The sequence below is a fragment of the Podarcis vaucheri genome (assembly GCF_965113315.1).
Source record: "Podarcis vaucheri genome assembly, chromosome: 5".
Taxonomy (NCBI): Eukaryota; Metazoa; Chordata; class Lepidosauria; order Squamata; family Lacertidae; genus Podarcis; species Podarcis vaucheri.
This window is the reverse complement of record NC_138763.1, coordinates 43,458,209-43,484,491: the sequence shown is the minus strand read 5'-3', so window position 1 is coordinate 43,484,491 and position 26,283 is coordinate 43,458,209. Positions and strand designations below refer to the sequence as shown.

The following is a 26,283-nucleotide window of genomic DNA, read 5'->3' as shown; positions in this document are numbered from 1 at the left end:
TTAAATTTGTATACCACCCTTCATCCAAAGATCCCAGGGCAGTTCACAACAGAAGAATACAAAATACATTAAAAAAAACACACCAATAACACATCCCCCCATGAACACATTTAAAAAGCAAGAGAATGCTAATCAGCCAAACCCCTGGAGAAGAGAAATGTTTTCGCCTATGTATTGGAGGTGCCAGGTGAACTTCCCAGGGGAAAGCATTGCACAAATGGCAGGCCACCACAGAAAAGGCCTATTCTTGTGCTGCCACCCTCTGGGCCTCGTGCAGAGGAGGCGCACGAGGAAGGGTTTCAGATGATGTTTGATGAGTCTGGGTTGGTTCATTTGGGGAGAGGCAGTCCTGGAGGTATTGAAGGCCTGTTTGCGGCTCCCTCTCCACCAGTGAGGAAGGGGTGCTTCCCAGCCCTCCCACTCACCACCCCCCGCCAGCTCCTGTCTCTGCATGCCAAGATACCTTCCCCAGGAAGTGGATGTCCTGCCATTTCTCCTTGGTGAAGTTGTATCTCTGGCTGAGCAGCGAGAAAATGTAAGTCGCTGAGAAGCAGTATTCGCTCAGGTACTTCTCCTTTACTGCAGGAAATTCAGCCTTCACCTGGACAGAGAGAAAGCGAGACTGTTTATTTCCAGGCATCTTCCTTTTCCTGGAAGCAAAGTGTTCCACCCTTCAGATTTATACAACCATCCCTGGAACAACCATGACTGAGCTGTGTGTTTCTATATGAAGCTCCCTTTCATGTGTCAACAGAAAGATAGATAAAAAGATAGGTGTGATTTTGCTTTAATCTTTGTATTCCGCTTTTCCAGCAACAAATATTGAGCTTAAAGGGGTTCACAATAATAGCATCAAAAATTAACAAACATTCCAATCACTCTCTCGGTATATGTATATTCTTTGGTGATCACTGGTAGCCAAGTAAGATTGTCTTCCATGAACACGTATATACTGGCAAATACAGCTCTTAAATCCAGCAGATCTTGTGTTAGGACAAGTGAGGCTCTGGGGCTTCTCTTCTACAGCCAATTTGATTTCGTATTTGGTGCATCAAGCAGCACTAATGCCAGTAGCAGCTGGTGTGCTGGGGAAGAGCTGTCCTCCAGACTCCCCTAGTGCTGCAAATTGCCTAGGCAGGGCTGGGGCAGTGGCAAGGGCAGATCTGCCCAGGAAGGCTACAGCAATGCTAGTGTTGGGTGTGTGGCTCCACACTACCAAACCAACCATGACTGATGCCAGATGGAAGCCACACCTCCTCAGAGTCAAGACTCATATTCCTCCCAGTTTGGGGAAATGACATACCTGATTCCAGGGTTTGGAGCAGAAGTTCTTTACTTCTTCTATTACTTGGTCCATAGGCTTTTTCGTCGCATTTAGAAAGTTCATTACGTAGTAGAAAGCAGAAAACGCCTGAAGAACAAAAGAAATGAACTTGTTTGCAAAAAATGCTCTGCCTCCATCAGTCCTCACTAGTCTGGGGAGAAAGATTTGCGAGTACAGTGGTACCTCAGGTTACAAACACCTCAGGTTTCAGACCCAAGGTACCACTGTAGTTGGCTATGGGTTGTAGACAATGAACTCCCACTTCATCTAATCCAGGGCAAAAGTTAGAAGGCTACAACTGCCTCGGCTCTCCATATAGACAGACCACGTGGCCTAGCAAACAAAGTCAACCAGGCTGCCTCCTGTGCACCTCTCTCACCAAAAATGAAGACATCTTTATTTTGACATCTTTTTATGCCTAACATCTAGGCTTATTGCTGCCATTCTATCTTCTACCCTGGATGATTTTAGGTTGTGGCGGTGCCTTAAATGCTCTTTGTTGTTTGCTTGTACATGTACTTTTATGATTATGTGTATGGTTTCATGATTATGCTGTGTACATTACTCTGGATATGTTTAGCAGAAGAGATAGGTAATCTCTAGCTCACTAACTAATCAGCTATTATTATCAACAGTTCTTTGCTGTCTCCAACATAAATGACCCAATATTTTCTGAGGCTAGGCAGGAAGCTGCCTTATACTATTGACTCATTTGGCTCAATATTGTCTATCCGGCAGTGGCTCTGCCTTTCATATCATAGGGTGCAGGCTCCTTTTACCTGGAGATGCCAGGGATCAAACCTGGAACCTTCTGCATGCAAAGCATGTGCTCTACCACTAAGCTAAAGCCCCTCTTCCCGCTGTGAGTTCCCATCCCATCCAATAGCAGTAGACCCCATGGACACTCCCCATGCTTCATGCCCAGGAGGCCTTCTCTCCTGCTGCTAAGGTAGCTGTTCTAGGCCAATAAGTCAGGGGTCAGCAAACTTTTTCAGCAGGGGGCCGGTCCACTGTCCCTCAGACCTTGTGTGGGGCTGGACTATATTATTTTTTTGGGGGGGGAATGAATGAATTCCTATGTCCCACAAATAACCCAGAGATGCATTCTAAATAAAAAAAAAAAACACATTCTGCTCATGGAAAAACACCAGGCAGGCCCCACAAATACCCAGAGATGCATTTTAAATAAAAGGCCACATTCTACTCATGTAAAAACACGCTGATTCCCGGACCATCCATGGGTCGGATTTAGAAGGCGATTGGGCCAGATCCGGCCCCCGGGCCTTAGTTTGCCTACCCATGTGCTAAGTCAATCTCTTGCTTTAACTGGGTGCTAATGAAATCTTAAGAAACCTTCATGTTCTTGTATGGTAAGTGTAGCTCAGCTGGACTTTGCCACCTAGTGGCAGACAGAGGAAGATAACAAATTGGTGCACCTAGCAGAAAAACCAAGCAAAATGTCAGGGGAAGAGTGAAAGAACCCATCTTTCCTTTGCCTCCATGTAATTCCTGCTCACATCATGGCTACCAGGCTACTGTTTAAATACAAGCCTACACTAACAGGACAGGCAAATTGCACTCCAAAAGTCCTTCCTCCAGGGTAAAGCCACCAGTTTCTGCCTGGAGGAGAGAGGCAGGTGCTTATATGGACTCACCCCAAAATCCCCAGATACTGGAGGCAAGAAAACGCCATTAAATGAGCAGCTGGAGTAAGGACAGTGGACAATATTGAAGATTTTCTCAATGCTTGTCAGGCACATTTCATAATCTCCAGCGCCCTCAATTTGGAGCTGTGAGGAGCAGGGTAGGGTGATGTTTGGAGCTGTACAGGGGCTTTTGCACAGGTTAGAAATATTAAGAGTCCTCTCATATCCTTGGTGGAAACATGGGTCTCTGATTCTGCTACTCGATGAGTCCTGCAGTGAAAAGAAGAAAAAGGGTGGATGGGCAGTTACACACACCGACAACTAGTTATGACACAAGACAACACAAAACCTGGATCTAGGCAGGAATAGGCTCACAGCATACTATATTTACTATATTTACTTTTGTTACTATATTTACTTTTGCTTTTTTACTTTATTACCAAGTTAACAAAACAAAAACACCAATGGATGGCCAGAAGGAAATATGTCAGGAAAAATATTGAAAAGCATGCATGTAGGTCAGCCATTGGGAACCTCTCGACTAGGAGCTAGTTTCAGCCAGCAGGGATCCTAATTTGACCTGCAAGGCTATTTTCCCCAAACCACACTCATCTGCCCCACATTTGTGATGTCTGGTGTGAGCAGGTAAACTTGTGGCTGCAAAGGAGCAATCAGGCGCTTACATGGCATTCCTGATTATCCCTTGGAAACTGAGGCTCTCTAACAGCACTGAGTGGAGCTGACTGCATACCCCTTTAAAGCTGTCTGTTGGCAGATGCCGTTTGGATTCCACCTAGAGGTGAACACGTGTCCTTTGTAGAGAAGCTCTGCAGACAGTTTTTCTAGCCTGCAGAGGAAGAATGTCCATTTGCAGGTAAACAGGCAAAGTGGGACCGAGCATCCGCAGCAACCAGCTGATTGGTGCTGAGAACAAGGCCCTTTAAACTTGTCACCTGAATTCAGAATGATGTCAAAGTGGCCCAAGGAGTATGGGGGAGGTAGGATCTGGCCCAGCAGCTGGACAAGGTTCCCCACTCCAGTGTAGGTTGTTAAGTGAAGAAGTCGTAGGTGCAGTGGGACAGGGCTGCTTAGGTAGACAGTGCGAGTCTGTCTGCTGTTCTTCTTAATGTTCCTGTACAGCTTTGACCTTGCTGCCACCCTGCTCCACCTGCTCCTGGTTTAGTACGATTGCAACCAGAATAATCTTCAGATTGATGAAAGCTGGTTACACAACAGACTTGTAAGCTGGGCATGCAGCTTAAGAGTCATCCCAAACTTACCAAAACGTCTTGGAGCAGCTTGAGCCGGAGTGCTTGGTCCTTCCCATAACACAGAAAGCTGTGCGTATACACAGTGTACTGTTTGCCGTAGAGATAGAAGTTTGCTGTATCTGCTGGTGACTCCAGTGTCTCCTGGTCTGGAACAAAGGTGATCTGTGTGGAAGCTCCACCAAGGTCCAGCGCCCCTATGGTTCCAGTTCTGAAGAAGATGCGGGGCAGGAATTTTGGCCAGATAGACTGCAAAAAGAGCACACCAGATGGGAGGAAGCTGCATGAGCTTGTCAAGGGACAGAAGACCCAGCTTGTGGGAAATGCGGCACAGGATGCGACCCAGGAAAATGGAAGCATGGAGTCAGGGGAATCAGATGGTTAGAGGTGTGCTAGCACAGGCAAGAGGTGGGTTAGTAAGGAACAGACATGTTGGGAGAAACCAAGGATCATTCAAGTATGAGATACAGTATGGGAAGGCCAACAATAGTTTGTTTAAATTTCGGGGGGGGGGCAGGTTGGAAACTTCTTAACTCAGCATTCTAGCAATATGTATTTCAGCAAAGAGTCTTGTGGCACCTTAAAGACTCAAGCCCATTTATTCAGGCCTCTCGTCAACAAAAGCACGTGCCACAATCAATCTGCATCTTTAAAAAGCAGCACAAGATGCTTTGGCATTTTTGCAGCAATGAATTATATTTCCATACTTAATAATTGTTTTGGTGGTTTGGATGGCACTAGAATGTTTTGTTTTGTTTTGTTTTGTTTTGTTTACAAGAGCCATGGTCCTTTAGGGGCAATCTTTTGAGGGATATGTGCTGCTTGGTGGGCAGGTGCCAGAGTCAAAAGGGATGGGCTATCCCTTTCCTTGTCTCTCTGCCACTTCCATCCTCCCCCCTCCTCTGCCACCACCATGAAATGAGGTTGTGGGGTGCATGCAGCCCTTGCCATCCCTGCTGTAAGGAGGTTTTGCACAGGCTTTGCCATCCCTGCTGTAAGGAGTCATCACTATTCAAGTGGAAGTAAGCATGGCCAAGCTTCAGGGAGCAGTGTTTCCTTTCTGGCATGGCATGTTACCTCTTTGAAGTTGCCCAGCAGGTAATTAATGGTGATCCAGCCATAGGCACCTTCTTCCTCACCAGTGAGGATCCTGGCACCCTGGAAACGGAAGGGGTATGAGCGCAGGGTCTCCTCTACTGCAGAGAGGACCTTTTTAGCAGTGTTCTCGTTCTCCAGTCTGCATGTAGAAAAGAGGGATAGGAGTTACGTTGTGCTGTCTTATTATATTGTATTTTTATCATTCAGCACTGCCCTGGAAGCTGTTTGGATAAAGAGCAGCTCATCAATTTAAAAAAAAATTAATCTGCCAGCGTTCCCTGCTACTTGAGGCCAGATGTCTGATAGTTCCATTTCCTTCTTTGGCTTTTTAAAAGTGCATGTTGGGAAGTGGCCAAGAAATGATATAAGATGTGCATGTTTGTGACAATGGATAAAGCAGATGCTTGGATATGGCGTGCAAATTATGAAGAATGACCCGAGAGGTTTGCAAGGTGCAGATCTTACTTATATCTGGCTTATCTAACATTGCTCTAGGGCTGGCACCTTCAGCCCTTTTCTGGCTCCTTCCATACTACTTCCATGTGATTTTACAAACAGGAGCAGGGGGGGGAAAGTATCACAGAATAATAGACTTGTAGAGTTGGAAGGGACCCAAAAGTCATCCAGTCGAAGCCCCTGTAATCACATCTAATCATAATCAGAAGCAGCCTTCATTCTATTGCACACTTAGCTTCCTGACCAAGAGACCTGATATACCAGGAGGCTTTGCTAAAGTCACCTTCATAATCTTCGTAACTATTGCAGCGTTAGCACTGTGGATTGGGCACAGAATAGCTGTGTAAGTGAATGATGGCCATTATGGAGATCCTGATTTATCCAAAGCTTATGGCAACACCTCTGGGCATCACAATGTACAATAGTAAGTGAAGGAAATGGAGAGATGGTCTCCTTCCTGCGCTTGCTTTTATAAGCTGGGGATCCAAGCACACAGAGCAAATTAGGCACTTTACATCAGTGTGTCCAGGCAGAGATACATGTTCTGGTTTGAACTGTCATCTACAATGGTACCTCTGGTTACAAACTTAATTTGTTCCGGAGGTCCCTTCTTAACCTGAAACCAGTGGCGTAGCGTGGGTTGTCAGCACCCGGGGCAAGGCAAGTAATTTGCGCCTCCTAACCCGTGGATTTGCGCCCCCTAACCCTAACCCCCAGATGTTGCGCCCGGTGCGGCCGGCCCCCCCTGCACCCCCTACGCTACGCCACTGCCTGAAACCGTTCTTAACCTGAAGTACCACTTTAGCTAATGGGACCTCCCACTGTCGTCATGCCACCGCCATGCAATTTATGTTCTCATCCTGAGGTAAAGTTCTTAACCCAAGGTACTACTTCCAGGTTAGCGGAGTCTGTAACCCAAAGTGTTTGTAATTCGAGGTGTTTGTAACCCGAGGTACCACTGTATACGGACCAAACTGAGCAAACAACAAGGGACTGAACGCAGCAATGACATGTCTGTGAAATGCAGACACTGTGCGGTGCCGGTATGTAACTAAATCTTCCCAGGGGTGAGAGGAAGAAAAGACAAACTGGGCCAAGTTTGAGTATCCCTGTCAACTCCAAAGAAACCTTTGAAAACTGTCATTTGCGATCTCACCCCTAGCGAACATGATATTTCAAAGAGCGCAGATTGTATCCCTCTTTGGTACCTCAGCAGCCGCATGCCAGCTGTTGCCCCCAAGTAAACTGGCGTCTCTGGGTGTTTCTCTTTTGGTACTATTTCCTTTGCCTTATCCATGCAGTGCCTTAGGGCGACACCAACTTCTCCCACACGGTCAGCATAGCCTGAGATTCCTGGACCTGGGAGAGAAAAAGCAGAACTTTTGTCAGCTAGTTTTAGTCTGGTGTTTTCCTGAGCATGCTGTGTTCTACCCTCTTCACTCTACTATCATTTCAACATCCTCTTAGCCCCAACTTTCCCGCTTCCTTACCATCCACTTCACAGACATGCACCTGCTGCACGACTCCTGTGTCATTCTCCTTCTCTGCCGGCCATTCATATACATACAAGTTGGTGTGAGAAGAACCAGCATCCAGCACAATCCCATACTGCAAAAGAGACAAAACCACAATTTTTGCTCAGTAAAACTCAGCATATTGGGAAGATGTGATGGAGACGCATTTCTATTTAAATCCTTAATTATAATTTGTTTCTCCTAGCTACCATAAAAGCCAGGTGTGTGTGTTTTAAGCAAACATATCCCTCTCATTTCCTATCTTTTTGCAATCAATGTAGTATTTGCAAATAAATTAGATTTAAGTCATTGCATCCTTCAGATGCGCAAATATGGTCTTTTACTCAAAACTGGGACCTTTTATAAATTCTTGAGTGATCTGCCCACATTATTGTGGTTTCAGACATAAGTCCATCTGCGCTGAATGTAAGATGCTCAGGCCTAAAATGAGAAGCCATGGTAGGTTTTTTAAGACGCTCCTGTCTCTGGACCGAATTTTACCCTCAGCAGGCTGTGCAGGAATTACTAACATTACCACTAATGGTTTTTTGTTTTGTGACCAATAGGAAGGTATTTGACTTGACATGGGAACAGGGCAGGATAAATTCTGCAGCAGAGATGTTTGGTAGAAAAGATGAATCAACCAGACCATAAAAGCACAGCAGGGAGGGAGCACAAAGAGTCATGGTATCTTGTAGCTCAAGAACTCAAGCCAGTGCTTTCTAAACCTTTGCTTAAATTTGAAGGCACTCTTTACCCTTCTATTCTGAAAAATACATATATCTTTTCGCAGATCGCCCATAAGAAGAATGGACCAGGTATCCTTCTTGCAGATGCAGGTTATATTATTCAAAGTTGCTTCCAGGTAACCCACCCTCCTCTTTGCCTAGGAAATCAGGACACAGGTGATGGAGAATACTTTGTGTGCAATGATGAACCTTCTGGGATTGCCCTGTAGCTGCAGAATGGATAGCATGAGAACCCTAGTGCATCCTTGCTCCCTCCCTCAAAATGTTGCCACTACCGGCAAACTGGCGGAGAAAGGGAGAGATTATTTCTGTTCCAGCATGCACGGGGAGCGGTAAATGCATCCAACATGCTTCGTTTTTCGCATTAGCCCTTCCCATGCTGCACTAGTGCAGGGAATCACTGGCCTAAATCGTTCACAGTGCTTCCGCAGGAGGCTCTCCTGTGACTTACCTTTCGGTTCTTGGTGGCAGAACTGTTCTGCGTGACAGCCACAGTGATTAAAGCAATTATAGCCACTATTAAAAGAAATCCCATGGCAGCATATTTTGGATGGAAACGCTTGCACAGCTTGGCACCTGCAATCGCAGCAAAGTGAAGACGGCATTACAAACCACACAGCATAAGAAGGCCTCTCTTGGATCAGGACAGTCAAAGGCCCATCGGGTTCAGCAACCTGCTTTCCTACAGTGGCACCAGATGCCTGCAGGAAGCCAACAAGCAAGCGGAGAATGAGCACCGCAGTCCGTTCCCATTCATGGTCCCCACTGCAACTGGGGATCTATGAATCTAATCCTCTTTTTACAGCACGTCTAATTTAGTGGCCGCCACCACATCTTTGGAGAGAGGATTCTGAAGCCTAAGTAGGTGATATATGAAGAAGCATTTTCTTTTGTCTTTCCTGAATCCCCCACCATTCCGCTACACTGGATGACCTTGGGTTTCAGTATTATTGAGAGCTGGAGAAAAACTTATCTCTACCGACTTTTCCCACAACCCTTTTATGCACCTCTTTCAGTGGTCCTCCTTGCTCACCATTTTCTTCTAAAGTAAAGAACCCCTGCACATTGTAATATTTATTCATGAAGAAATTGTTCCATCCCCTTGATAATTTTAGCCACAATTTCCTGCTCTTTCCCCACCCTTTCGCCAGCTATACCGCAAGGCTGATTGTCATTGCCTGATCTGATGCAGCTACAGAAAAGGAAGCAATCCCACTCCTCTTTGACGCTGGAACACAGCGCGGGCAAAGCTTGCCAGGAATCAGCTGCCACTCACCCCACTGCTAGTCCAGATGCTAGATCTCTGCCCAGCTGCACAAGCCTCCCCGGCTCTGCTTTTATTTTTGGTCTCTGCGTTTCTGCAGAAGCTATTCCTGGAGTTCTAAAATTCCACAACAAATCAGTTCTGGGCTCTCCAGTCTGATTACACTGCTGCCAACAATTTGAAATGGATGCAGATTCTGCCAGAATTGCTTTCAGGGACTGAAGCACATTCAGTGAATGCAGCACTGTCAAGTCATGGGTTTTTGAAAATCCATAATAAGTTAAATGGTTATGCTTTATTAACTTAACACTTTATTTGTTAATAAGTATACTTCAGACTTCTTAGAATCTTCCTTTAAGCACAAGCCTAAAGATGGGAAGAATGATTCTCCTTTCCTCCTTCTCATGCCAGCAAGTCTGAAGTCAGTGCAGTTGTCCTATTGTACACAATGGCAGAGTTAGAGCTTTAATGCAATAGAACAGGAGTAGACAATGCGGCACCCTCCACGTTTTGGACTACAACTCCCATAATCCTCAGCCAGCGTGACCAACGTATGCTGTAGTCCATAACAACTGAAGGGCACAATATGGCTACCCCTGAAGTAGAACAACTGGTGTGTGGTATATGTAATAAGTATAATTTATTTTAACCCTGTTGCAAAATACTGGCTGTTAGAGCATGCTGTTGCAACCTTAGATACCAAGCATATTGTTTTGCTAGCTGGCAAAGAGGAAATAAAAGTTGAAAATAGAAACCATCAACAAAAGAGGAAGGTGGTGTTAGTTGGCTTTAAAAAGCTTTGGTTATGAGTTTGCTGTCTGATTACGGTGGGCTTTTCCACACTTCCTCTTCTCCTGCTGCTTCCCCTGGGAAAACTACTCTTTAGTGCTCATTTGGAGCAAATCTATTGAACATGGAGGCAAAGAGAAAGGAAGAGCGGTGATATGCCTTCCTGAAGATGAATAACCATGGAAGGAGCTCCCACCTCATAGGAGTGCCTCCTGCTTGCTTACAACATGCATGTATTTTTGTAAATGAAGCAAGTACTGTATGCCACCATTTCCCCCAGTGTTCTTTCATCCAAAGGAAACTCTTAGTGCAAATCTACATCTGTCTACACAGACCAAAGTTCCATTGAGTTCAATGGAGCTGACTGCAGATGTATATAACAGCCTTCTGCAACCAACTGGCCTCCAAATATTTGGGACTGGAGGGCATCTGGAGGGCAGCAGGTTGAAGAAGGCTGTGATATAGGATTGCAAGCTAATCCTGGTTAGTGCTGCACCTGGAATGCCTCACTATGCAAAGCAATGGCGAGAGCCTTCTGGTGGTTCCCTCATTGTGAGAAGCAAAGCTACAGGGAACTAGGCAAAATACCTTCTCGGTAGTGGCACCTGCCCTGTGGAACGCCCTCCCATCAGATGTCAAAGAGATAAACAACTACCTGACATTCAGAAGACATCTGAAGGCAGCCCTGTTCAGGGAAGTTTTTAATGTGTGACATTTTAATGTACAGTGGTGCCTCGCAAGACGAAAAGAATCCGTTCTGTGATTCTCTTCGTCTAGCGGTTTTTTCATCTTGCGAAGCAAGCCCATTGACGGATTAACGGATTAGCGCTATTAGCGGCTTTTAGCGGCTTTTAGCGGCTTATCTGCTGATCGTATCAGCTGATAAGCGGCTTAGCGGCTTAGAAAAAGGGGGGAGGGGAAAAAACCAGCAGGAACTCGCAAGACATTGTCGTCTTGCGAAGCAAGCCCATAGGAAATTCGTTTTGCGAAGCACCTCCAAAACGGAAAACTCTTTCGTCTAGCGAGTTTTCCGTCTTGCGAGGCATTCGTCTTGCGGGGCACCACTGTATTTTTAATCTTTGTTGGAAGCTGCCCAGAGTGGCTGGGGAAACCCAGCCAGATGGGTGGGGAATGAATGAATGAATGAATACATACATACATACATACATACATACATACATACATACAATATATAGGCTTCAAGATTATCATACAGAAGCAGAAGTCCATTGAGAAAAAGATCAAAAATAACATGCATATGTTACCAGGCTGAGAGAGGGAATACTGAAATAAGTTCTCATTTCTTATCCTAAAGGTATCGGAGCCACCTCTGTTGCTTTGGAGTACCTGGGTTTTATATTAGCCACAACTTAGACCCAGCAATATTACAAAGTCAAGATTCAGCATGTGTTAAGTAATAAAAGAAGAGAGAGCCTCTGGGTACGGTTGAAGGGCCTCTTCCCTGCGCTGAAAGAGAGTTGGACTTGAGGACCTCTGGGGTGCCTTTATAACCATTCACTAACCCCCACATGTCCGACACAAAGGGCAGGACTTCCAGGTCAGCTCAAGCTAAGCATCTCTCATTTTGGAAATCAAGGTTCACAGTGCAGCATTTTGCCAAGCAGGCAGCATTTGAGGTCCCTGGCTGAGGTGATTTGTAGCAACAAATAAGGCAACTAAATTTAAACCCTTTGAAGGAGAGTACAATGCTTCCCAGTGTCTTCCTTCCCACCCACCCCTTTGACACACACACCCCACTGAGAACAGGGGTGGAATCTATTCTTGTCCTTGGAGCTGCGTGGTGCTGGCCGGGGATGGCAATTAGCATGGTAACGATGCCTCGAAAGGCTGGGAAACGGGATGATTAAATCAGAGGACTCCAGAGCAAAGGGAAATCCCAGGGTGGCGGAAAGCCACCTCCTTGGCTGTCCAACAGAATAGGAGGAAACTGGGCATTGGGCCTGTGGGGTGGAGGAGAAGGAGGAAGTGGCTTAAGTGCCGCAGTTGCACATCAACACTCCCTGTCTGGCTGCGTCCAGCTGGCTGGAATCCGAGATTCACCAAATTAACTGAGCAGAGAGTCAGGGCCCTTCCAAACGTGTGTGGGGTTTGTGTGTGTCTGTGTGTATTCTGAAACACGTCACTGGTGCAATTATAGTGCATTAGTGGAGGGTTTATACTGGCCCAGCCACACAACGTTCTCCTATGTTAGTTTTTCTGCTATGCTTCCCCAGTATTACAATATTATTGCTGTCTGGAGGGGCTTGCTCTATAACATGACAAAAGTGGGATAATAAATCCCTGGAACATTTGTAGTATAAAACATTACAGGAACATACAGGACACACAACATTAGAAATAAAGTGGTAGGTCCACCGCGAAAGTAATTTGGTGAGCAGCCTTCCGCTTTTGTTCAAATTAAGTTAGTGCTTAGGTTTGCTCTGATGATTCGAAGATAAGCACCTGGATGAATATGAAAATTTAACAGAAGCACAACAATCCCTTTTACGATCAGATCACATTTCAACACACTCTCAAGAGTTATTATATATATATATATACACACACACATATATATACACACACAGCTTCATTTAACAAACAGTAACATGAACAGAACCGAAGGCAGACTTACAGCTCATTTTGTTCCTTTTACAAACAGTATCAGCAGAGAGATCTCATTACAATCGCACCAAATAAGAACGTGCAGATATCTCACAAAGAAACGTAGCAAGCAGGGAACCTCTAGCTATCATTCCATAAAAGGAAACAAGGTCTCCTGCCTACATGCTTTCCATCTGCATAGAAAATTAAGCTATACCAATCTGTAAAGAAGGCACAGGGTTTTAAGTGTTCTCAATTCAGTATTATTTCACCAGTAGTTTTTCAGCTGAAAAACTGTATTGAAGCCATTGTTCCTGAGATATTTGCATGCATGTTTTCTCACTTACATTCTCTTCTGAACCCCACTTTGTGATATGCAAGTACTTGGAGCTATGCTCTCAATGCAGAGCTTAAGAACACTGCATAAGATGTTCCTTGTAGGATCAGACCCACCTAGTCCAGCGCTCCATTCTCACAGTGGTCAGTCAGGTGCCTATGGAAAGCCGGCAAGCAGGACCTGAGTGCTCTCCTAAATTGTGATTACCAGCAGCTGGTGTTCAAAGGCATATTGCCCCTGACAGTAAATCTTATGTGTTCTTATATCTGTTGGAAGCCACTCAGAGTGGCTGGGGAAACCCAGTCAGGTGGGCAGGGTACAATCATGGTGCTGGAGGAGACTCCTGAGAGTCCCATGGACTGCAAGAAGATCAAACCTCTCCATTCTGAAGGAAATTTGCCCTGAGTGCTCACTGGAAGGACAGATCCTGAAGCCGAGGCTCCAATACTTTGGCCACCTCATGAGAAGAGAAGACTCCTTGGAAAAGACCCTGATGTTGGGAAAGATGGAAGGCACAAGGAGAAGGGGACAACAGAGGACTAGATGGCTGGACAGTGTTGTCGAAGCTACCAGCATGAGCCTGACCAAACTGCGGGAGGCAGTGGAAGACAGGAGTGCCTGGCGTGCTCTGGTCCATGGGGTCGGACACAACTAAGCGACTAAACAACAACAAATTATAATTCATGCATCACCTTCTCTGTTTCTGATGCTAAGGCACAAGCTTGTGCTCAGGGCTCCACGGAAACCATTGGCCTTCATTTTCCTCTTCCCTTCAGGTGGGAAACAGATTGTAGCCTGAAATTCTCAGGAGTAAAATGAATAAAACATCAGCTTCTTCTCCTGACAGAAAACCTTGAGAAACTGAAGGGTTTTGAACATTTGGAGACCAAGTGCAGGTGTCAAAAAGCTGAGGTTGGTGTTAAACAGAACACCCTTGCTCATCCTTCTTGCCTCGTGCATTCCATACATTTGCAGCACACAGCTTCCTGCAAAGGCTCCTTGGGCGCTGTAATTTACTAAAGTTCCCAGGGTGCTTTGAGGGAGGTTTTGAGCTTGAAATGTATGGTGCGTAAGCAGAATATGACGGCAGGCTGCAATTCCAAGCTATGAGGCTGCACCCGTTTCTATAGTGAAGGAACAGCTAAGATACGACCCCACACACAGACATACTGCATCCCAGTCCCCTTTCCCACAGACGATCACACCGCCCGGAAGTGAGCACACAGGGGCTTTGTGCTCAGCGTGGAATCCCAGCTTTTCTGTTTGTGTTGGCAGCAAATCGATGGTTTATTTCTGGCAAAATGTCATCGGGGAAGGTTACAGACAGGAATTCCCTGTGACCCAGCCAGCTCGGCCTGACAATCCCCCCATTCACCACATCAGCACCAAGCGCATTCCTTCCATCTGGAGACGGTCCCACAGACTCGGTCCTTACTCCAACAGTGCAGACAGCAGCTCCCAGCTGCATCCCCCCAAGTCCTGCTGACACAAAGCTGCAGCAATGGCAGCAGGCAGCAACCCTGGCAGCAGCGATAACATCAGGGCAGGACTTTGGGCCAGAGGCCCCGGACCCCACACAGCAGAATCAGCAAAAGGGTCCCCAAATGCAACAGGCTTCCCACATTTTGAGGAAAGGATAGTAATACCCAAATGCCATCTTAAGAACCCCCTCCTAGAAAGATCATTTATTTATATAACTGCACCACTGTCAGGGATCTCCCAATTTTCATAACATGGGCTTAATCAATGACATTCTCCATCCCCCTGGTTCCGTTGTGAGTGGCCCATTCAGGAAAATGAAATGGTTAGCCTCAGTGTTTCTTAGATGGTGTTGACAGCCAGATGCATTTGACATATGTCTTGTGGCTGGCATGTCACATGGGAAAAGATAACGGAGCACAACTGACTTTGACAATGGAGGTGGCAGAACCCTTGTCAACTCTGAAGCCTGCAGAATCCCACCAATACTTCTACTGTTTTGATATAGAAACCTTTTAGCAATGGAATTCACTGATGCAAGATGTGGTGATAGCATCTTTTTAAAAAAGGATTAGACAAATTTACAGAGCATAAAGTAAATAGCACTTTGCAGAGAGCCAATAGCAACTGGGGAAGGGCAATTTTCAGCAAGAACCAACACAGGACACTGATCCCTGCCCCAGTTTGCCCCTCACCCTTGGTTGCTTTTGCTTCAAAGTAAAAGAGACCAGCATAAGCACACTTAAAAGAAGCAGCAGCATGAATAGCTTAACATGTCCTTTGGCTTGAATCGCACTCAAGGGCAACCACAGACAAAACATATTCACAGTGATCTACTTGGGCTATGTATGGCATAGATTTTTGCATAGTGTTTATTTTCTATTGTTTTAACAATTTCCCATATTTTCCCGTGAATAAGACGAGGTTTACTTATTATAAAGAAGTGTTAAAAATTGGGGGTCGTCCTATACATGGATAGTGCATAGGGGGACATGTTATTGGTGTTAGCCGTGAGCAGGAGATTTTAAGTAGCGCTTGGGAGGGTGATTGTTTGCTGCAGCAATGCCTGCTGCTGCAGCAAGTGTGCATGTGATTGGCGGTTGTTGGCGGCTAACGGGCAGATCGGTGGCTTCGTCGAGTTGTGCGAATGGCAGGGGTGGTCAGGCAGGTGAGCAATTGTCGGCACCCCCCCCAAAAAAGCTTAAGAACTCTGGCCAATCTTCCCCCATTTCCTTAATTTAGAGTCCCAAAAAATAGGGGACATCTTATACACGGGGGCATGTTATATACCGGGGGGGGGGGGACGGTAATTTCTGACTTATTTATACCGTGTGTTTTTTCCTGTGTGTAGAGCCACTCTTGCAGAGGCCAAGGGGATCGCCAGTACAAAGCTTTGAGAGGATGTGAGCAACTTTGTCTGTAGTGCAATTAAGGCTTGTTGTGGGCTACTGTGTGTTTGTATGGTTCTTGACAGCAAAAAGCTGAGAAATCTGAAATAGTTGTGCTGGGTAGCATTGTACAGATGCAAAGCTGGTGGAAAAGCTAAGATTTAATTGCTGTCTATCATGGAACAGGCTTTCAAATGGACTCTCAAGTAGTGTTTGGTCAGTTTTGTTTTGGGTGTTTTGCCATCAGCCCTGTAGTCATTGTTAAAACAGTTTCATTTCTAGCAGATTCCTGGAGAACCAGGGAGCTGCCCTGAACCAATAGGAGAGAGCTTTCAGGCGCAACCATGTCAACCACCTGAGTCATTTGGGTATTCCAAGAGGAGAGTTGCCAACTCCTCCAAAATGCCGCCAGAGTTGTCTGGAAACCTATTAGATCTAGCAATATCTAAGGGCAAAGCCGCCTATGCAGTTCTACACACTCTTGCAGAGGCTACACAATCCAACAATCATTTATCTCACTCTCAAGTTAATTCATTTTCCATGTTTTTATGTTTTGAAGCAAGGGTTCAGAGCCAGCAGTTCTGCACTGTTACTTGTCTCTCTTGGGCATGGAAAGCCTGAGCAAATAGTCCTAGGTAAGAACCTGGAAGAGGAAAAGGAATTATGTGTACATAAAATAATGTTTCCATAAATGGAAGTTCTTCCCCTACTTCCCTTCTTAATGTTAGGATCCCCCAAGAATCTCTTCTTGGTGTAAGAAGAATCTTACTGGCCAAAGACCCAACTAGTCCAGCAAATGTCATTTATGATTTCTCTCAGTTTCTCATTTTTCCAGTCTTAAGTTCAGTTTTCCACATTTCCACATCAGTTCGCAATTTTCTAAAAAGTCACGACAATTCATCAGCTTTTTTTGGTGTGTGAATTTCTCCTGTACACATTTTATGTGCAATTTTGTCGAATATACACATAATATCCTTCCTCTCCGGTCCCTTGGCAAAAGCTCTAGTACACACCATGGTTTCCACTTGCCTAGAATACCGCTACCTGCTCTTCTCTGGTTCCTAACTCCACTTTTCTCCTTGTAGTCTGCTTTGTTAAAACCCCTGTTTTTAAAAAACAAGTTGCCTTACAAATGGTGAAAAACTCTGAATAGCCTCTGTGATAATGTGTTTGAAGTGAATAGCACAATAATGAATACACTGCACTGCAATAAAATGGTCACTTGGCAGCCATGGTAAGTTATGGCTATTGAGACACAATGCCTTTCAATGCACTTGTCAATTTCACCTTTTTTTCCCCTGCACAGGTGTGCAAATGGAAAAAAGTAAATGCAAAAGGCTACTGATTTTTTAAAGAAGAAGTCCAAGGAGTGTTTTTGCCTACTATCACAAACCTTCCTAATGTGGCTCAAGAAACAGCAAGCAAAAACATGATTTGTCCTCATCATGACAAATTATTCAGATGATCAATTTTCCATGTGCGTGGTATAGTCCAGGCAATCTCTCAGGCAGCCTGTCCATCAAAAAAATAGATTTTCAGTTTAAGAATTTGGACTTTAATGGCTTGTAACGGGAAGAACCCAGCCCAGCAGCCCCAAGTCAAGCTCCAAACCCTCAGGCTGAAATGAAACCAGCCGCACCCCTGTCCGCCTTTCTTCTCTGTGGTCTTGGCTCTTTAAAGCCTAGATTGATCTCCAAGAGGTCAGCTTCCATAGTGGGACTTCCTAGAAACTTAAGAGGTCAGTGGATGTTGTTCAGCATGAATATCCTGCTCTGTGCTCCATATTGCTCATATTTCCATTCCAAACAATCATGAACAAAAAGTTCTGAAGTATTTTTAAACAAGAAGTGGTAGGGGGTGGGGAACCAAGGACAAGAGCCTATTGTAGGGCACCAGATGAAAGTCCTTATACAAGTGTGGAAGGAAGCCCCACATCACAGCAGCTCAAGTGTGTATGTGGGGGGGGAGAAGATCTTGAGAAAAGGTTGCCAAATGAAATGGATTTTCCTTTTTTTGTGAATGAGCTCTTACACAGAGACCCATTTGTTGTCCACAAGTAGCAGGTGCAGTGATGGTGTTTTGAAAAGAGACCAGAAGTCCTAGAGTTTGGAGAAGTCATGTTGACAAATGGCTTGTTTGTCAGATGTATACCCCACCTTTCTTTCAAAGAGCTTTGGACAAGATGGGATTTCTTCCTAGTCTACACCCAGTTATGTAAGATTATTGAGAGACACAGACAGCATAAGCCCAACATTTTGCTCTTGAATCAATGGAGAATGAGTGCTTGGTTTTGCTACATAATCTAAATCTATTGCCTATTTTTTTCTCCCTGAAAAGTTCTTCTTGGGAAACTAGTCTCATTCTGAAAATAAAAGCTCACTGCCGATTGATTCTGTATTTACCATTGTTAATATTTCAGCTCGAGAATATACAAACTTTCCTGGCCGTAACACCATTTGTTCGGATTAATTTAATTTCAAACAGTTCTCTTCTTTGAAAACGCACATTGTCACAAGGCCATAAATCTGTGTCTCCTGCAATCTTGGTTACATAGTAGGATACTTTCACAGACACGCCCCCTCTCACTATTTTATTGCAAGTCCATATTCTGTGAAAGTTTCCACAGTGAAGTAAGACACAGAATTATAATAGTTTTTTCAGTGGGCTGTTCCTGCTTCTTTGAGTATCTCTAACATTCAAACAAACTGCCCCACAAATTAAGGAATGAGGCGTTTCAAAGCTCTGCTGCCGCCAGTAACTCTCCCTGCTCTGATTACGATAGGAAGGTCACACAAAGGGAACTTTTGGAGTAAGGGAGGTTTGGGAAGGTTGCTGTTGGTTTTTTTTAAAAAAAACAACTTATTATGTGACTTCACTACACTAGACTGATAAGGTAAGATTCCAGTCTCAGCCAGGATTTCAGGCTAATTCATGTGGGCAGACTTCCAGTTTTGAGAAGGAGGGAACAAAGGCAGTGCCGGCGCTCATCACATTTCTAGAACTGGCTTTCCAACCCCAAAATAATAATGGCCAGTGCAGTATTTCAGTTCCAATAAGAAACAGAGCTAAGTGCTTTAAGACAGTGGTAGGCAGAAAGTAGATGATCTACGACAGTTCAATAGGGCAAGTGGAACAGTGAAACCCCATCCTGCCACCAGCCAGTCCCCACCTGCCTGCCCTCTTATAAACTCCCCAGGAAGCGACACTGCCTCTTGGCTTCCTACTCCTCATTCTCATTGTTGTAGAACTCATCTACAGCAAAACTAGAATCAGTTGGCTCTGCCTGTCATTGGCTGTGGTTGCACCTTCTATTGGCTCTGACTCTCCCTACTGTTGACTTCCTGCCTTCTGCCCTACCAGTCTCAATGGGCACTAGCCACCACTGGTCCTACTGATTTTAATTCTTTCTGTATGTCATTAGCACTTGGTTCCATTTGGTAAATTGTGGGGTTCAAGTAAAAAAGCAAACTGGATCTGAGAAGCCAGAAATCTGCCCAGCTTTGCTTTAAGGCAGACTTCCCCCACCCTGGTCTGCCATTTGGGTGTTCTGAACTACAACTCCCTGTCGTCCTTGACCATTGGGCGAGATCAACTGGTCTGATGGGAACTGCAGTTCAAAACATCTGGTATGCACCGGGTTGGGGAAGCTAGGGCTAGCCAATGTGGTGCCCTCCAGATTTTGGGCTACAATGCTCACCAGACTCCAGTGGCGTAGCGTGGGTTGTCAGCACCCGGGGCAAGGCAAGTAATTTGCGCCCCCTAACCCGTGGATTTGCGCCCCCTAACCCTACCCCCCAGATGTTGCGCCCGGTGCGGCTGGCCCCCCCCTGCACCCCCCACGCTACGCCACTGCCAGACTCAGCCAGCATAGTCCATGATTTAGGGTGATTGGAACAGCAACATTTTGAGAGCACCTCAGTGGTTTCTCTTGGTTTAAGCCAAGCAAATATGCAACAGACTTCGTCGCTAATAAGAGTATTCTTATTGCTGCTGATCACTATGTGTTACGGGGCTTACTCCCAGCAAAGTGTACATAGGGTTATATCCCTAAAGCAGGGGTGGGGAAACTGTGATACCCCATATGGAGTCGGACGTCAATGATCGGGGTGATGGGGACTGTAGTTGAACAACATCTGGGGGACACCAGGTTCCACATCCCTGTGCTAATAACTCTCCCACCCACACGGATGTCATTCTGATTCCCCTCTCCACAGATGTCGCACATGTGGTATCTGTGGAAACAGACCAAAAGTTAACATCTGAACGAGAGTCCCAAGGAATGAGAGTCCCGACTTAACACTTTCCACATGGGGTGGGGAACATTTGTTCAAAATATTTTGCTGGAAACTATTGTTAGTTGACCTTTCTGTCCTCCACAAACTCTTCTGGACATTTCCCCCCTAAACCCATCCATTTCCCTCGGCAGTAAATTCCATCGTTGTTCACAACAAGGTGTGGGGGGTGGGGTGGGAAGGCGCACAGTTGTATTTTTTGGAAACATGATGCTTTGTTTTGTTTTGCCCAGTTCTTACTCATTTCTTATCTTCCATGTGAAGGGGGCTTTGTCAACAGGACAAGGTCGAGAGGCGAAGAAATGGAAAGTTGCCAGGGTAGCACTACAAAGGAGGGAAGTTGGAAATCTTAAGCCAGGATTCTAAAAGGCACACAGGAGTCAAAGTTCTGCACACGTGACAGAGTTTTTGAGGACCAAACTACACATGGCTTTAAAAGCTTTGCAGCAGAGGCAGTCAACGTGGTGCCCTCCAGATGTTGCTGGACTACAACGCCCATCACCCCTGACAATTGGCCATGCTGATTGGAGGGGGCTAAGCCAGTTTGGGGCACATGGATAAGATGACAAACTTCTCTCCCGTTACAGTGATGGTGGTGGTGGGACTCTCTCAGACCAAGGCTTGGACTCCCTTCTGGGCAACATTATGAGGGCTTCATGCCAGTGGTGTTTAGTTTAGAGCAGGGTTTCTCAAACTTGGCCCTCCAGCTGTTTTGGGACTATGACTTCCATCATCCCTATCTTGCAGGATCCAAGGTCAGGGATGATGGAAATTGTAGTCCAAACACAGCTGGAGACGCAAGTTTGGGAAACCCTGTTCTAACAAAAAGGCCCCAAAGGCTGCAACGTTATTCCTTCCCGTGGAAGAAGAGAAGAGTTTGGATTTGATATCCCGCTTTATCACTACCCGAACTTTCTCCTTTCCCTTCCTCCCCCACAAGAAACACTCTGTGAGGTGAGTGAGACTGAGAGACTTCAAAGAAGTGTGACTAGCCCAAGGTCACCCAGCAGCTGCATGTGGAGGAGCGGAGACGCGAACCCGGTTCACCAGATTACCACCGCTCTTAACCACTACACCACACTGGCTCCATCATCCTTCTTGAGGTGAGGCAACCAGAGCTGTATACAGCATTCCAAGTTGGATTGCCCCTGTATCAAAATGTGTGGAACTAAGTAAGAGAGTTAGGGCAGCAGTCAGGGAGAGAAACGTAGTGACACAGAGGGAAGGCACAGGGGCAGCTACCAGAAAGTGTTTCAGCCCAGAAAGTGTAGAAAGAGAGGAGGAGGGTCTGAGACAGTTTAGGAGTTAAAGAAAGCTTGTTTAAATAAAGTTCCCTGTTTTTTAGTACTGCTGCCTGATCCTTAATGATAATCAACACCACTTAAAACAGCACCTTCCTGATGCTGAAGTTCACAGGAAAGCATGCTCTCATTCCTACATGAGCAAGCACCAGGTGCACCTCTTCCATGTGTCATAAGGCAGCATCAGAGGTTACAGAAGGGAGGCGAATGGGGCAGCAACATCAGAGTCAGTAGCGTGCTCCCTCTGGTACAGCAAGATAACAGAGATGACACATGCAAAAAGTTGTTTCTGCATTTATCTAGGGCAGCCGATTCACCTTTTCCTGGGCCTCATGCAGGCCACCTAACAAACTGATCTTTGATCAAAGGATGGCAAACGTTAAAAAAATGAAAAGCAAACACTGCTTCTTCTGTGAAGAGAGCAGAAAGGGTCCCCCCCCCCACTGACCTTTCTCCAAGAAGCACCTCTAGTTCTTCTTAAAAGCTCAGGAATGTGATTGCCCCAAACAGAAATTCTGTACACACATTTGGACCAAGCATACTTACCTTATTAGGGGCATCAAAGAGATTAAGATGCTGCTGCCTACATAGCAGCTTTATGTAACTGTGTTCATGTCTGGTGAGGAAATGGGACTTAGTATAATCAGCTACAGCTGTTGGGACAGGAGTAGAAAGGGCTGGAAATAATCAGCGTGTCTGCACTGCATGGGTGATCTGAGTTCATTGCCTCCACTCACTCATTCATACATCCTCTTCCAATTGTCTCCTTAGAGGATGATTTCCAACAATAACTGCTGGATCTTATAGGAAGGCAGGAGATTAAATCAGTTAATTTGCTTAATTTGTCATTCTCAGGGTCAGCTCAAGTTTGGAGGGATGGGGGCCAACACAATTTATTTGAAAAGTGCCGGGTACTGGTGTAATCTGTTTCAGATAAAATGACAGTGTTAGTAGCATCATATTGGGAAAATGGCAGAACTTCCACATTAAAACTATTTTCTTTACATCATTTTACACATAGTTATATTTTGCAGGAGGTAATGTGGACTAATTTGTCTGGGGGATTTTCTTTTGATTCTGTGGTGGTAGTCTTTTCTGGTACCACCACAGACTCAAAGGAAAATCCTTTGTTGGCATCCTTCTGTCTCAGGAGACAATGGAGGACTGCCCCTTGGTGCGTGTGTGTTTGTGAGGTCAAGCTGTTGGATGCCGAGACTGATACGGGAGAGACATGTTTTGTCGCAGCTGGGGCAGATGAAGGCGTCCAGTTGGGCTGTTGCAGATGCACCATACTAGAGTGCCAAGACTGGAATACAATTAAGAACAAAGGACTAAACTGGCTTAAATCCAAATCGCCTTATTGGTTTGTGGTATATAAGCAGTTTTAAATACTGACCAAATTGTTCCTAACATGTGACACCAGATGCTAAACTTCCATAGCTTTTGTTTGCTGTGCATTTTTCATATTTGGTTCTAAATGTCCCAAATAACAATACTCACGCTGTGTCCTGTTTTTCAAATTAAGAGCTACCCATCAAACTGTCAGCAAGCTTGTCTCACTCTGCAGGCTCTTTCCAAAGCTTAAACGGGGCAATCTCTGTGGCACCACTGAGCACCAGCTTCCATTTCTGCAACGCCAAGTGTGCATACTAGAATATACGCAGTATACAGCTCTGCAATGGTGCCTTATTTCACTTTTTAATTAATTAATTTGTATCCTACTCTTCCCACACTTAGGGAGGCTGAGAACAATGCGGTGTGACTGAAATACAGTATAAGATATTTTAAATGATAAGACAACAGAATAAAAACTTGGTGTGAATGGATGTGTTATAAAAATGAAGGGGCAGTCTCTGCAGGATTTTTATGATAATCCTGCTGGAAGGGGGCAGAGGAGGAACAAGTTATTGGTTGGGAATAGGGGCTTCCTGCACCGCTTGTAAGTCTGTGGCTTTAGGAATGGGTCTACATAGATAGCTTCTATGTCCAGGGTAGCACTGATTCTAATAACTTATGGTATTTTCCTGTAGGGGTGCCAAGCATACAGATGTTTTTAGCTATGAGCGCAAACTTCAGTACTCCTAAAATCTGCAAGTACTCCTTCACAATTCAGATTACAGCACCGCTTAGAGGTGGAGTTTCAGAATTTAACAAACTTCAAAACACCATTGCAAAATACTCCTAGTTTCAGCTCAGCCACTGGAGAGGAACAGCGGAAGCTTCCTGGAGACTGAAAGGTGGTCATTAGACACCGTAAGAAGAACAAAGCTTGTCCGGATTATTGCAACAATAGCTGAGTTATTTAAGCTGGCAGTTCTTGCAGCATTAAGCTAAAGGTTACTTTAAATATAAACAAAAACAAGGAGTTAACACTGCAAGCATTTTAATCGTTTCATGTACAACGAGGCCCACTCCGTAGAAGTACAAAATCATTTGTAATAATAATAAAAATAATAACAACGTGTGGTGGACAGTTAAAAAGGGCCAAGATATTTCTCTGTTCAGCCCCCAGGCGGTTTTTGAATGTTAGTTCTCAGGAAAGTCATGGTATTGTTTTCATTTTCTGTAAAAGGTTCCTTTTAGGACAAGAACAAAGAGCTCAGAGATGGATTACTCCCATAAGGAGCATTATTTAGTATATTTACCCACAGAGGATAGACTGTTCCAGTCTATGATAATGTTTGAAAGCAATTCTATTTGCAATATCATTGACTTGTTTGATTTTGCTCACAATTATTCTTAGGGCATATGGTTCATTGTGTTAAGCACACCACATGCTAATGTTGGCAGGTACAGCTCCCAGGCTCTCAGAATTGTTAGTTGTGAGGAACCTGCTTCTGATAATCACCTTGGTGAGGCTGGCAGCTAATCTGAAGCCCAGAAAGATGGGAGGAGGTGATAAACCAAAGAAGAAGAAGAAGAAGAAGAAGAAGAAGAAGAAGAAGAGGAGGAAGAGGAAGAAGAAGAGCAAAGACTTGTTCCCAATTGTTCCAACACTTCAGGTCCTTGCAAAGGAAGTATTTTTCAGGAAAGGGGGTTCAGTTAAACTGCACAGGCTAGCTCCACCACACACCAGCCATGACCCTCAAAGGACACAAGTTGAACAAGTATGAGCATAGGTCCTATGTGTGTGCCAACAGATGCTTGTCAGTGCCCAAGAAGCGCCCTTTCTCATCCTCACCAAACGCACAGCTGGGGGGCATGACCCTGCTCCCCCTCTGAGGCCACACCCACAACAGGCAATATAAACTCTATGATACCGCTTTAACAGCCATGGCTTCTCCGCATAGGATCCTGGGAACTGCAGTTTGTTAACTGCAGTTTATGGAGCTACAATTCTCAAGAGTGGTTTAACAATCACTCCTTCTTCCCAGGGAACTCTAGGAAATGCCGCTCTGTGGCAGGGATGGAGTCTCTTAGCAACTCACAACCGCAGTTTCCAGGGTTCTTTGGTGAAAGCCAAAGTGTGGTACAATAGAGCTTTAAATATATGGCATGGATGTGGCCTCCATGTAAGTGGGACTGTGAACACCCCCCTGGGCAAAAACAGCAATGGTGCTCTAAACCACTGTGCCACAGAGGAACAGCTGGCTTCAGGTTGGGCATTGATGCTGCTGTCTGTGTTGCAGGCCTTGCTGCTGCCCCTCAAGGAAAGCTGCTGGACTGCCTGCAGAGCCACATGGCTGCATACACACCATACACTTAAGGCACATGACTTTCCCCAAAGAATGCTGGGAACTTTGGTTTGTTAAGGATGCGGGATATTGTAGCTCAGTGAGGGTAAACTACAGTTCCCAGGTTTCTTTGGGAGGAAGTCAAGTACATTAAATGTCTGGTGTGTATATTCAACCGCAGGAACTTACAATGACCAGCAATGGTCAGCAGATGCAACAGATAGTTCCTGTGCCTAGATTCTCACTAAGGGGTGAGTAAGTACTGCTTTCTATTTTGTGTCCCCTGTCTCTGGCGCCACAAAGTCCTCTTTCGGTATTAGATAATATAGTTACCCTGGGCTGTCTTTAGCATATGTACCACCGGGGTGTGAAGATCTGCCCAGCGCCCCCAAATTTAGATTAGCCACCACCAAATTAACTTTTCTTGAGCTTTTTTGGGGGAGGGGGGAAGCAAAAGTTGTTGACCTTTTTTCTGCTTCCTGACTTGGGAATATTTGATGCTATGGAGTAACAGAACGACAAAGGAGGGAGGCAGGGATGTATACAGTAGGTATACATTTGGCGCCCCACTGAATTCGGTTCCCGGGTGCCCTGCACCCCTTGCATCCCCAGGTAAAGACGGCCCTGTAGTCACCCATCGCATGTATGGAGCTGAGGCTCCTGTTGAGTATTTGCATCCTGAGTCCTCCTGAGAAGACATGGGCTAGCAATATGCCTTTCCTTACTTTGTTGTTAGCCCTGGCTGTTTACACAAAGTTTTGTGCAGCATGCCGTTTCATCACAGGCCCCATCATCAAAATCCCCACATGTGTGTTCTAAATTCTTTAGACATGAGGACAGGGTGATATAACCCTATGTCATGCAAGATGCGTATGCTCCTTGGATGAGGTTTATAGACCGGCGGTGGTGTGCTGTAACGGAGTGAATCAGAATCCTATCCTCCAGGGAATGGAGGAAGAGGAGGCACACCTTCAAAGATCTGAGCATCAACAAAGATCTCTTTCTCTGCAGTTTTTCGCACTGCCTCTGGACATATGCTTTCCAAACAGCTCACTTTCAGATAGTTCAGGTTACAGGGTCCCTTTGCACCCAGCCATTTC

The 26,283-nt window shown here is 45.3% G+C and overlaps 1 protein-coding gene across 2 annotated transcripts in view; it reads right to left on the bottom strand.

Annotated features, from left to right (window-relative positions):
* Positions 1-26,283, bottom strand: part of ENTPD1 (ectonucleoside triphosphate diphosphohydrolase 1) — a 33,678-nt gene that overhangs the window by 1,282 nt on the left and 6,113 nt on the right. Inside the window, exons 1-9 of one of the 2 annotated variants that reach the window (XM_082222963.1) lie at positions 9,332-9,521; positions 8,507-8,631; positions 7,283-7,400; positions 7,001-7,151; positions 5,316-5,475; positions 4,251-4,487; positions 2,980-3,240; positions 1,304-1,411; positions 464-601 (exon numbers count right to left, since the gene is read on the bottom strand). In XM_082222963.1, coding sequence (XP_082079089.1) covers positions 464-601; positions 1,304-1,411; positions 2,980-3,240; positions 4,251-4,487; positions 5,316-5,475; positions 7,001-7,151; positions 7,283-7,400; positions 8,507-8,590 — 1,257 coding nt within the window. In that variant the 5' untranslated portion in view covers positions 8,591-8,631; positions 9,332-9,521. Of the gene's footprint in view, positions 1-463; positions 602-1,303; positions 1,412-2,979; positions 3,241-4,250; positions 4,488-5,315; positions 5,476-7,000; positions 7,152-7,282; positions 7,401-8,506; positions 8,632-9,331; positions 9,522-26,283 lie in introns of those variants that run through there. The other variant, XM_082222962.1, reaches the window with a different exon arrangement.